The 12,506-nt window shown below is 44.1% G+C and overlaps 1 protein-coding gene across 2 annotated transcripts; it reads left to right on the top strand.

The window, feature by feature from the left end:
- Positions 1 to 437: 437 nt before the first annotated feature.
- Positions 438 to 12,213, top strand: CLXN (calaxin). Of its 2 annotated transcripts, XM_049633417.1 has the most exons (7): positions 438 to 592; positions 5,760 to 5,918; positions 6,647 to 6,751; positions 7,429 to 7,580; positions 7,866 to 7,970; positions 10,855 to 10,940; positions 11,349 to 12,213. In XM_049633417.1, exons 1-6 carry the CDS (start codon positions 535 to 537, stop codon positions 10,912 to 10,914), a joined length of 639 nt encoding a protein of 212 aa, XP_049489374.1. In that variant the 5' UTR covers positions 438 to 534; the 3' UTR covers positions 10,915 to 10,940; positions 11,349 to 12,213. The 2 variants fall into 2 exon arrangements, with proteins under 2 accessions (XP_049489374.1, XP_049489372.1); XM_049633415.1 differs by lacking the exon at positions 11,349 to 12,213 and having other exon boundaries at positions 10,855 to 10,961.
- The last annotated feature ends 293 nt before the right edge of the window (positions 12,214 to 12,506 follow it).

The raw sequence follows: 12,506 nt of genomic DNA on the forward strand, positions 1-12,506 counted from the left end.
CACCCCAAAAACGCTCGTCGGGCTAACACACCTGCTAATTCCTGAGGTTCCTCCCAGCTCCCCCAGATCTCCCCGAAGATCTGAAGCCTCGCTTGGTGCCACGCGCCCCATCCCGAACACCCCTTCTGGCCGCGTGCACAGCATACTTTCGGACCTTGGGGACTCGCAGTGCAGTCCCTCCAAGGGGCTGTGGGCCCAAAGGACAGCGACAGGGCTAAAACTCCGACGCCGGCAAACAGCAGACCCTCCAACTGCCCCGGCCGGGGCCCCGGAGGGGGCCAGCGAGCCCAGCCCCGGGGCCAACAGGCGGCGTCCGGCCGTTGCCATGGCCACGGTGCGCGTTGGGGCCGCGCACGCACCCCGCGCGCGCCGGGAGCCAATCGGCAGCCGGCCCGGGCGTTGCCATGGCCACGGCGTGTGTTAGGGCCGCGCGCGCGCGCGCGCCCGGCGGGGGCGAGCCGGCCCAGCTGCCCCGGGGCCCGGGGACCTCGCGCCCCCCGACAGCCGCCGCGGCCCGATTCCCGAGCTCCCGGCATGAACCGCAAGAAGCTGCAGAAGCTGACGGACACCTTAACTAAAAATTGCAAGCACTGTAAGTAAGAATGGAGCGAGTGCTGGGCGAGCAGAGCTCCTGGCCAGGGCGCAGGTCCTGCCCCGCGCCAGTGTCCGCGGCTCGGCCCGCTTTCGGGCTACAGTCTGAATGCCCGTGGAGCCCCACTTTCCGTGCCCTCAGGAGAAGTCTGGAAGGGAATCCCCGGGGCTACCTCGAGCCGCCTACCCACGCTTGCCCATGACCTTAAGGACCAGTACGCAGGTATCCGGGCGTCTGGCACTACACCCCAGTGCAGGCACTCACTTGCTTCCCAAACTCTCTTCTGAACTTGCCTGTCCATTGTAGAACTGTTGCGTATATACTGGCAGGACACGTGTGCTTTTCGCCTCAGACACATGCATAAAATAGGTACTGAAACCCACCAGGTTCAAGAAAACTAGAGCAGCCAGCATGCACCTGCTTTCTAGCTCTTTGTATTTTTTATTTACCTTTTATAATATGAAATTTATTGTCCAGTTGGTTTCCAGACAACACCCAGTGCTCATCCCAACAGGTGCCCTCCTCAGTGCCCACCCCCCACTTTCCCCTCCCTCCACCCCCCACTTTGGTTGGTTATTTACTTATTTGGTTTACTTATTTACTTATTTGGTTGGTTTCCAGACAACACCCAGTGCTCATCCCAACAGGTCCCCTCAGTGCCCACCCCCGACTTTCCCCTCCCTCCACCCCCCACTTTCCCTTCCCTCCACCCCCCTTCAACTCTCAGTTTATTCTCAGTTTGTAAGAGTCTCTTATGGTTTGCCTCCCTCCCTCTCTAACTCTTTTTTTCCCCTTCCCCTCCCCCATGGTCTTCTGTTAAGTTTCTCCGGATCCACATGAGTGAAAACATATGGTATCTGTCTTTCTCTGCCTGACTTATTTCACTTAGCATAATACCCCCCAGTTCCATCCATGCTGTTGCAAATGGCCGGATTTCATTCTTCCTTGTTGCCAACTAGTATTCCATTGTGTATATAAGCCACAACTTCTTTATCCATTCATCAGTTGATAGACATTTAGGCTCTTTCCATAATTGGCTATTGTTGAAAGCGCTGTTACAAATATTGGGGTACAAGTGCCCCTATGCATCAGCACTCCTGTATCCCTTGGGTAAATTCCTAGCAGTGCTATTGCCAGGTCATAGGGTAGATCTGTTTTTAACTTTTTGAGGAAGATCCACACTGTTTTCCAGAGAGGCTGCACCAGTTTGCCTTCCCACCTAGCTCTTTTTAGAGCAAGTAAACTGGCGGGATCCAAGTTCTGGAAACCTACCAGGAAATCCATAAGGGAAAAACGGTTATCAATAGCTGAACATCCATAGGAAAGATGAGTTGAGTGTCACAAAAACCTGTACCTCAGAGCAAGGAAGCGTGTCTGGAAACCAAAGAGCTCTACAAAGCTAAACACATAGTCAAGAACCTGCTCCCGGCTCCAGACTTTGACTTTGCAGTTGCTGCTGGGGTTGCCAGGTAAAGGAGACCGCAGGTGACAAAATGAGCACTTACTGAAGAGGTCTGCTCCAATCACACATTCCAAAACACGGTCCTAGAGTTTCACAGGCAACTTTAGAATTGTATCCAGAACTGTACTTGGGCGAGGAGGCACGGAAGCTGCGAGATGGTTTGCAATGAGAAAGATACGTCTGATGCACAAGCTTACAAATTGTTTTGCTGATTGCAAAACCAATGGCCACTTGAGAAAATAGGAGAAGCCGTGATCCCAGGACCACCCCCATTGTGCAAAGGAGGAACAAAAAGGTGTAATGTAGTCCTAGAGATTTAGGATCTTGTGTCTTCTAGTTGTACTTAGTATCTAAATACAGCTCCCTTTACTGGAGGGAGCGTCACTGTAGCTAAAAGTTAGGGTGTGTATAAACATCTGAAGCTTCTTAGTAAAAAAGCCATCCTATAACGTAAGGGATTATTATCGTTATTATAATCTCGTGAGAGTTTTGTCCTGTTGTTGTTTTTCTCAAAATAATTCCATTTCAAGGGGAAAAAAAAAACAGATCTTAAAACATCTAGTGAACATTGTGAATAAACAATGCAGTGACTGCTATCCACAATGCTGAATTTGATTTCGTCCCTGTTCAGTAAATTTACAGTGTACTGTGAACAGTCAAAAGGTGGATGTATTAAAAGGTAAGTGAAAACCTGGCAGGTAAAACAACCAACTCTTTTTCCTTTTGTCCTTACATAAAATTTTTAAAGGGGGCCTGAAAAACCTAGATGATGACTAGTTCAATTCTATACAGATAGTTACAAGTCATGGACATTATAATTAAAACATTGTTTGAAACAGAGAACCTTTCCCCTAAAGTCAGATTTCCTTTCACTTGCCAGATGATAATCCTACCAGGGTGAAATGGAAAAATTCTGCAGAATCAGAGGAAAAAAATATCTTAAGTGATTGCCCAGCTAACCTCCCATTCTACAAATATGACGTGCAGAGCACATGTAGACCAATCCAAAGAGATGAAAATCGATTCTTGAATCTCCCTTGGTTTCATTTAGTATTTCGTTCTAGAATTTAAGAAACATTGCAGCAAGAAAGGCTTTCTTATGGCCAATCTTGGATCTTTTGGGTAATAAATTAAGCTGATATTCTTTAATTTTTATTTCAGGCATAAATGGAAAAATGGCTAATCAACATCCACTCTACTAACATTTCATATACGTGAATATCATTCTTCGTGCAGGCTTTTCCTTTTTTTTTCACGTTTATTTGTTTTTGACAGAGAGACAGAGCTTGAGTGGGGAAGGGGCAGAGAGGGAGGGAGACACAGAATACAAAGTAAGTTCCAGGCTCTGAGCTGTCAGCACAGAGCCTGCTGCGGGGCTCAAACCCACCAGCCCTGAGATCGTGACCTGAACCGAAGTGGGACACTTAACCAACTGACTGAGTCACCCAGGCGCCCCTATGCAGGCTTTTCTTCTTCAGCCACTAACAGTTCCTTTATTTTTAGAGGTGTGTGTGTGTGTGTGTGTGTGTGTGTGTGTGTGGTTGAATATATGTAACATCAAATTTACCATTTTAAGTGTACAATTCTGTGGCATGAAATGCATTCACATCATTTTGCAGCTATTACCACCATCCATCTCCAGAACTTTTTCATCTTTCTCAGCTGAAACTGTACCCACTAAACTGTCTCTCCTCATTTCCCCTTCCACCAGCCCCTGGCAGCCGCCATTCTACTCTCCATATCTGAACTGCACCACTCTAGGTGCATCATATGAGTGAAATAATACAATATTTGTCCTTTTGTATCGGACTTCTCTCACTCAGCGGAATGTCATCAAGTTTCATCCACGTTGTAGCCTGTGTCAAAATGCACTTCCTTTTCAAGACTGAATAATGTTCCATTATATGCATACGCTCCATTTTATTTATCCGTTTATCCATCGATGGTCACTTGGTTTGCCTTCACCTTTTGGCTCTTGTGAATTACATTGTCATGAACATTGATGTACAAGCACCTGAGCGCTTGCTTTCAGTTCTTTTAAGCATATACCCAGCAGTGGAGTCACCGGGTGACCTAGTGTAACATCTATGTTTAATGTTTTTTTGAAGAACTGGTATGCTATTTTCTATAGCAACTAACTGCTCTCTTTTTCTTAAATTTATTTATGTATTTTGAGAGAGAGAGAGCAAGAGAGAGAGAAAGAGTGGGGGAGGGGCAGGAAGAGGGAAAGAGAGAGTGAGAATCCCAAGCAGGCTCGCGCTCTCAGCATAGAGGCGCACACAGGGCTCACACTCACAAACCATGAGATCATGACCTGAGCCTAAATCACGAGTCAAACGCTTAACTAAGTCACCCAGATGCCCCATAATAGCTCTTTTTAAAATTATAACCATTATATTGTTTTCTACTATTTAATCCATTTTAAAAGAAATTTATTTTAACATTTATTCATTTTTGAGAGACAGAGGAGAACAGAACGTGAGCAGGGGAGAGGTAAAGAGAGGGAGACACAGAATCTGAAGCGGGCTCCAGGCGCTGAGCCGTCAGCACAGAGCCCGATGAGGGGCTCGAACTCACGGAGCACGGGATCATGACCTGAGCTGAAGCTGGACACTTAGCCGACTAAGCCACCCGGGCGCCCCCTATTTAATCACTTTTTTTTTTTTTTTTTACCAAATCTTTAATTTCCCCTAATATTCAATGTTCCTCCTAAATTGTGGTACCCGAAACCAGATAATCACGTTCAATCCTGTCTTGACTTGTAGGATGAGGCGTGATTTCTCCAATCCTACCTACTGTCTTCCTTTATATTCACACAGGTTTCATCCTTGATTTTTAAAACAAGTCATAATTTTGTTTTGTTCTGACATAAAATCTTTCTCCTCCCCCACCTATACTTCATATTTAAACTCCCTTTTATGTTCTTAATGCCAGGTAATCACTTCCACCTACGTATGTCAAATGAGAATTGGAACACAAATAATTAACTCGGGGTTTATAAACACCCTTCATGCAATTATGTGCCTGGGCCAGTGTACGTGTCTGTGTATCTATTTTAAATAAAAATTCCCCTTCTGCCACGATACTACTGAATCCTTGTGTGTTGATTTTCACATACAACAAGGACCACGATGGGTGCTAGAAGATGGTTAAATGCTTCTGAATTGGAAACTAGGTGATTCTGATGTCCAAAATCTGGCTTAATGATTTCACCAAAGCTGATGGGAAGTGAAAATTATTGCCTGGTGTTCAGGAGTCTGGTATCTCTTCCCAGGGAAAAGTTAAGTGATTCCATAAATGCGTATAATCAAAATGCTGGGGGAAAGTGACCATTCTTAAACGTTACCTTGCTTACTTTCAATTGCACCTCTACTGCCTTTAAAGTTCAGGATCCAACCCCACAATCGTTCTTCAGGTAACTTGGCTAATATTCTTTTCTTCCTAAACGTGACTGAGTGTACATCTGTTTAATATTCAAGTCCTATTCGGTGGGAAGGCTGTTTCTCTTATTTTAATGGGGAATCCTCTGTGGTGGCCACCCACTATTAATTTAAGTTCATGAATCTTAAAACAGAATAGTCATCTGTTAAAAACTGAGTATTTGATGGCCTTGATGTTGTTTATAAACTCATTAATGTAAAGTTTAAGTTAGAAATTAAAGATTAAAATGCATTTTTGTTACATTTTAATTTTACTTTTTCACAGTTAATAAATTTGAAGTGCAATGTCTTATAAATCTTTTTTATAACCTGGTGGGAGATGTAACAGAGCGGCAAGGTATGGTCACTGGACTAGATCGTAATGCATTTCGAAACATCTTACACATGACATTTGGAATGACAGATGACATGATTATGGACAGAGGTAAGAAGACACAATATTCAAATGGGCTACATCTAGCCATAACTGGAAAAAAAAAAAAAGTTTGGAGTTTGGACATATTCCTTGGTAGGAAGCTTAATGTTCTGAATTCCCAATTTCACTTGAATATAAAAAATTAATTTGTATATGCATAGGGGAGGATCATAGGGAAGGAGATTCTACCCTCTGTATTCTGTGTATTTAAAAAAAGTCTAGCTTGAATAATTAGGTTTTCCTTACTTTATATCTTAAAGCCTCAAATAGTTCTATTTCTACTTAGTAAACATAATGATGAAAATAATAGTTTTAAAAGGACATACAAACTTTACATCATCAAAAGTATTTCAACAAAAATTAAGTTATAGTCTTCTGTATCATGTAATAGCATTACTTTTCTTAAGTAAGAAAAATATAAAATAATGTATTTTATGCTAATATATCAGCATGTTTAATATACTAGTATATTCATATGTTAATAATTATTGATTAATATATTTAGATGCTCAGAATTTACTTTGTTCCCACAAAATACGAAGGGAAAGTGTCAAGGTTTAAATAAAAGAGTTCCCAATGTTATGTCTTAGTTCTCCCCTTTGTCGAGTGAGAACGTTGGACCATCTAATCCTGAAATTCTGTCTAAATTTTAGAAGTGATTGGCACCAGTGTAAACGTACTTCTGAGAAAAAAAAAACGCAGCACAGCTGTAATGTTGTACTTGTCTCCTCTCTCAGTGTTCCGAGGTTTTGATAAGGACAACGACGGCTGTGTAAACGTATCAGAGTGGATTTCTGGATTATCGGTATTTCTTCGAGGAACTCTGGAAGAAAAAATGAAATGTAAGATTTCAGGTTATTCTATTGCTTTGGACATTAGGACTAACACATCGAAAGAACTTACCTCCCGTCTTCCAAACCTGCCAGTGAAAAGGTCTGTCTTTTGGTTGGTTAGTTTGAATCCCCTGTAGCCTAGCCTCTTTTACAGAGCGAGTTTAAGTCAATGATAAAGGTTGAAAAAAATTAATAAAAAGGAAAACCAAGAGAGCCTGGGGAGTCGTTCATGCCGAGCAAACCTGCATAAGCATATACTATCCATGCTGACTGTGTGCATCTGCAGTTATGTATCAAGGTGTTAAGTATTTTATATGTTTACCTGAGCTGTTAACCATAGAAGCAGTGAACGTTGGTTCAAGTCTTCTGATTCTTAGTTCATTCTTAATTCATGCTGATGAACTCTGCTTAAGGATCATATTTCAGTCAGTTTTTCCAAGAGCTCAGGTCATTGTTCCTTGGCATGCTTGTTCACAGCCGATTGAGCGTAAGGACTCATTTTCTAAGGGTCGTTCACTATATGCAGCAAGCGCCCATGAAGCATTTACTATGGAAAGTAGATTGCCCTACAGCCTGCAGGGTTGACATGAACATCCACAATACAGATGTTGGCCTTGAAAACTGTATAAGAGCACATTTTCCCTTAGTGAGAGTATCAGATTCATAACTGGTTGTTTTTTTAAAAGATTGCTTTGAGGTGTTTGATTTGAATGGTGATGGATTCATTTCAAAGGAGGAGATGTTCCATATGTTAAAGAACAGCCTTCTCAAACAGCCGTCTGAAGAAGACCCTGATGAAGGAATTAAAGATTTGGTTGAAATAACTCTTAAGAAAATGGTAAATATGGGAAATTTAGGATTTTATATTGAAATTTACAGGCCAGATATGATGTAAGGCACTGGAACTCAAATTATAGTAACTGTCAGTTTCCTGCTTGGTAAAATGAAACACTTACATTGTTGCTCTTTTTTACTATAATATTGAAAGTTCTTTTCAATTTCATTATTTAGTCTCTCATTTTCCCATCACCTTTCTCCTATCAATACTTGACCAACAAAAGACAGTCTGTGTTTGCAATAAGCATTTTTCATGTCGACTGATGTGTGGCTGGTCACCCCCCAGGACCATGATCATGATGGGAAGCTGTCTTTCTCAGATTATGAGCAGGCTGTGAGGGAAGAGACCCTTCTACTAGAAGCTTTCGGACCATGTCTACCTGATCCAAAGGTAATATCGCTTTCACTGAACAGTGACCAATGCATAACGGAGAGTCAACAACCCAGGACTTGTAGGTTTGGTGAGTGAAGGATCAGATGAATTATATTCACCCACGAGGAATAGCTTCCAATTAGGGAAAGCCCACCTGCTGGTTCATCTCATAGTACCGTTTTAGCCTAATGCCATTTTTCCCATTCATTAACTCATTCATTCAGGTAAGAAACAATTATTGAAGCATAATGTACTCCAGAAACACAGATGAAAGGTTCCATGTCTGCACTCAAGGGCTAATATTTTCCTGGGAAAAGCCAGCATGAAACTAATTACACAACAGTGTGATAAGTATTACTATAATAATGCTGACTTCTTGAGTGTTTCATCTATGTCAGGCGATGTTTATTACCTCATTTAATCCCCCCAACAATGCTATGAAGGAGGTAGTATTATTATCCTCATTTTACAGATGAAGAAAATGAGCATCAGAGAGTTTTGGCGAGTTGCCCCAGGTCAGTCACGAGTTACGGAGTACCCTGGGCGCCCTGGTGCTCCAGTCCATAGAGATAGGTGCTGGAGAGTGCCGCAGTGGTCGGGGGCATCTAATCCAGCTGGATAGAATCGCTGGTGAATGGCTTGTGGCACAAGGAAGGCTCAGCTGGGTTTTAAGGCCACAATAGTTAGCAAGGTCCAAATGGAGAAGAGCAGTCTAAGCAAGACATATGCATGGGAGGGGAAGACAGGGGACAGAAAGAAGGACTGTGTTAGAAGAGCGTTCAGTGTGGTATGAGACTCATGTTGACGCTAGACATGCATAGGAGAGCCAAGTCCTGTGGCACTTAGAGCTTGGATTTTGTCTTGAAGCTCATGAGGATTCATTGGAAGATTGTAAGCAGGTGGAGTGACGTGATATATAAATATTACCATATACCCGCTTCCCCAATCTCTGGTTGGTTTATCCAGCTGCCTATTCAACATGTCCAGTAGATAATCTCAATGAACTCTTGGTTTTCCTCTAAAAATCACTTCTCTCCCATCTTCCCTACCTCAATAAATGACACGGCTCTACACTCAGTTTCAGTCAAAAACCTAAGTCACCCTTAATTTCCCTCTTATAGCAGCTCCTACTTCAAAATATGTCCTTGGGGCACCTTCATGGTCAGTTCATGGCGTCAGCTCAGGTCACGATCTTGCGGTTTTTGAGTTTGAGCCCCGCATCAGGCTCACTGCTGTCAGTGTGGAGCCCGCTTTGGATCCTCTGTCCCCCTTGCTCTCTGCCTCTCTCTCTCTCTCTCTCTTAAAAATGAACAAAATATGGCCTTGAGTATAACCTCTCCACATGTGTGTGATTGCCAACCTAAATCAAGCTGCCACCCTGACACTCAGCCTGTATCATTGGCTTTCTTGCTTCTGATGTTGCCCCCACAAGCTATGCTCTGTAACATCCAGTGTATTTGAAAACACAAATGCTGTCATGCCTCTCTCTTGCTTGAAATCCCCAGTGTGTTCTGATGCCTGTTCGGTGGCCCCTCTGTCTCTCTCCAGACCATGGTCTCCTACTACCTCCCCAATGGAAGATTCCTGCCCCTGGAGCAGCCACCTACCTGTTCTCCCTACAGAAGTTGCCTCTGCACTTGCTGTAGCTTCTTTCTGAGTGTCCTGGGCCCAGACCTCAGCATGTCTCAGATGCTTACTTCACTCAGTCTCTGAGCAGATGCCATCCACCCTCTTAACTACTCCATCCCCTCCGCCCCCTACCACTGCCCCTTTTTGCTTTGTAGTTCTTATCACTATGTAGAATGTATTTATCTACTCATTTACTTCTTGTCTGTCTGGAAACATGGATAGAAGTTCCCTGAGGGCAGGAACTTAGTCTTTTTTTTTTTCACCATATTTCCCCATATACCATGTGTAGCACATGGTATACAGTAGGTGCTTAGTAAATGCTGAGAGGATGGATGGATGGATGGATGGATGGATGGATGGATGGGTGGATGGATGGATGGATCTATCTCAGGAGTGCCCAATAGTGAGTTCTAGATCTGCCTCTTTCCATCTCCTCAGGAAGTACTTTATCACTGGCCTTTCTCTTTACCCTACATCTTCAACCTCTTACCTCACTACAAAATTTTGCCCTTCAGAATTTAAATTTAGCCTAATATGAAAAATGGTGAGAGAGAGAGAGAGATAAGGGAAGGGAAGGGGGAAGGGAAGGGGAAGGGCCGGGGGAGGGGAAGGGAAGGAAACAGGGAGGGAAAAAGGAAAAGGCAGAGGAAGGAAGGGAGGAAAGAAAGAACCTGACTTTAATCCCACATGTACTTCTATTTCCTGTCCAATGGCTTTCTTCCTTACAGTCAAACGTCGTGAGAGAACGGTCTATATTTGTGACCCACACTACTGCGGTTTCTTTAGCCCATTCCTAAAACTGCTCTTGCTGAGGTCACAACACCCTACTTGTCAGTAGGTCCCAAGCGCAGGGCTCTTGGTTTCTTGTCCCGCTGGCCCACATCCCTTCCCCACCCCAACTCTCAGTGCAGCTGCTCGGCTCCGGCCGCAGCCTGGCTGTGACATCATGAGGCCTCCTGGACTCCGGAGCCCCCATGTAGACACCCTCTGACACCGTCCCCGCCATGAATTAAGCTCCATTTGTGGCCACCTGGCCACCAGGCTGGAGGCTCCTCGAGAGCTGCGTCATGCCCCCTTGCTCATCTTTGTGGCCCCAGACCGCGTGTCACTGTCCCTGCCCGTGAGTGGAAAGTGCACGAGTTTCACAAGTTCCTGGTCCCCGCTCTTCTTCAGTTATCTTGGAGCTCTTCAAACATGAAGGAGACATACAGAACGTTTTGCTTTCTTTACCTTTTTGGAAGTCTGTGCTAATTTGAGCACTTTTTTTTTACAGAGCGAGATGGAATTTGAAGCCCACGTTTTTAAAGATCCGAATGAATTCAATGATATATAAATACCTAAATGTCTGTGTTGTCTCAAGTGAGTAAAAAAGGAGGCGCATATGTATTGTTTGTTTCTCCTGCTTAGCTCAGAAAGATGATGTTGAGTCGTGTGTTTGGGGCGGGGGAGGGGACTCACCAACAGGTGTCATCCAACCTTGGTGGAAGATGCAAATGAACAAATGGGAGACAAGAAGCCCCATTCTGAGTGTGCGTTTGGCAGTTTAACATTGCCAGATATCTTATCACATAGACTATCCGTTGAACTAGCATGAAACAAATCGATTATATAATCATGCAGAGGCAAATACTTGTCATGTGAGAAAGATGCTGGGTGTACACTGAAAAATCAGTGAGACTACTGAATTTCCTTTGGAGTGGTAAATCAAGACCACATCAAAAGAAGGAAAGGGTAATGGCAGTTAGCATTTCGCCACCTTTCCGCTAGGCATGGAGGGACATTCCGAGAGCTGAAAGCGGCATGGGACCTACTTCAGCATGATGCCTATTATTGTTTGAGGCTTTGCCAGAACAGCCTTGGAGACAGTAAGCATCTGAAGGCAGGGATCCCCGCAACCCATCTTTGTGTCTGGCACAGCGGTGAGGACAGTCGCCTGCATAGAACGGGTACGCAGTCAACAGCGTGGAGGGAAAAGTGCAAAGTGCTGCAAGATAAATCCAGACTCTTGGTGAGCGGAGGAGGAAGAGAGGGCTGTTTCTGTACATAATGCGTGATGCGGCCACAGCTTTCGGTCCATCTCTGGAGTCACCCCGAGGCTCTTCACCCATTGTGGCCGGTTGTAAAGTCCCCTCTCTGCCCTGGATCCCTCTGCCTCTCCGCTTCAGCCCCATCCCTTGCCCCCCTCGCCCCACCTGGGTGCGCCTCAGTGTCATGCCTCCACCTTTGGCCTCCCCTCATGCACCCCTTAACAGGGAGCGCATCACACCTCCTCCTTCCAGCCGTGAACTCCCGAAGGCAAAGCTGCTTCCTCGGCCTCCTACCGTCCAGCAGGTGCCTGTAGGCCCTGGGCGCAACATGAGAAAGATGGGGCCTGCTTAGGTTCCGGTAGCTGCCGTCACCCCTTTCTTACATGCGTGCAGGCGGCTGAGAGCGTGCAGATCTGCAGATATCCCCTCTGTCCACATATAAACACTCAGAGGCTCCTTGACACACTAAATCCCTTTCGTTAACATCCGTATTAAGTTTAAGCAAAAGAGTACCTTGTGTTAAAAAAAAAAAAGGACTGATACAAATAAATGGAATAAGTGATTCCATGAAATAAAAGGTATTTTACCGCCTATGTATTTTCTTAAAATTTTAGATTCTTACATAGATGGACCTCGACACCATTTTCCTGCCTTGAGTAGGTCTAAACAGTGGGACGCACAATGCTTTGATTTTTTAAAAATTATGTTTTTCTGATTATGAAGTAAGAGAGGTTCGCTGAAGACCATTTCAGAAGTTTAGGAAATTAAAAAATAAAATTAAAATATTCATGAATACTCAGGTATACATTCTTTCAGGCTTTCTGAAGGCATTTGTAAGTATAGCTATACTTTTGCCCGGAGTAGACCTATATATTTTTTTTAGATGATCACGTTGAAA

Source organism: Panthera uncia, chromosome F2 (assembly GCF_023721935.1).
Source record: "Panthera uncia isolate 11264 chromosome F2, Puncia_PCG_1.0, whole genome shotgun sequence".
Lineage (NCBI taxonomy): Eukaryota > Metazoa > Chordata > Mammalia > Carnivora > Felidae > Panthera > Panthera uncia.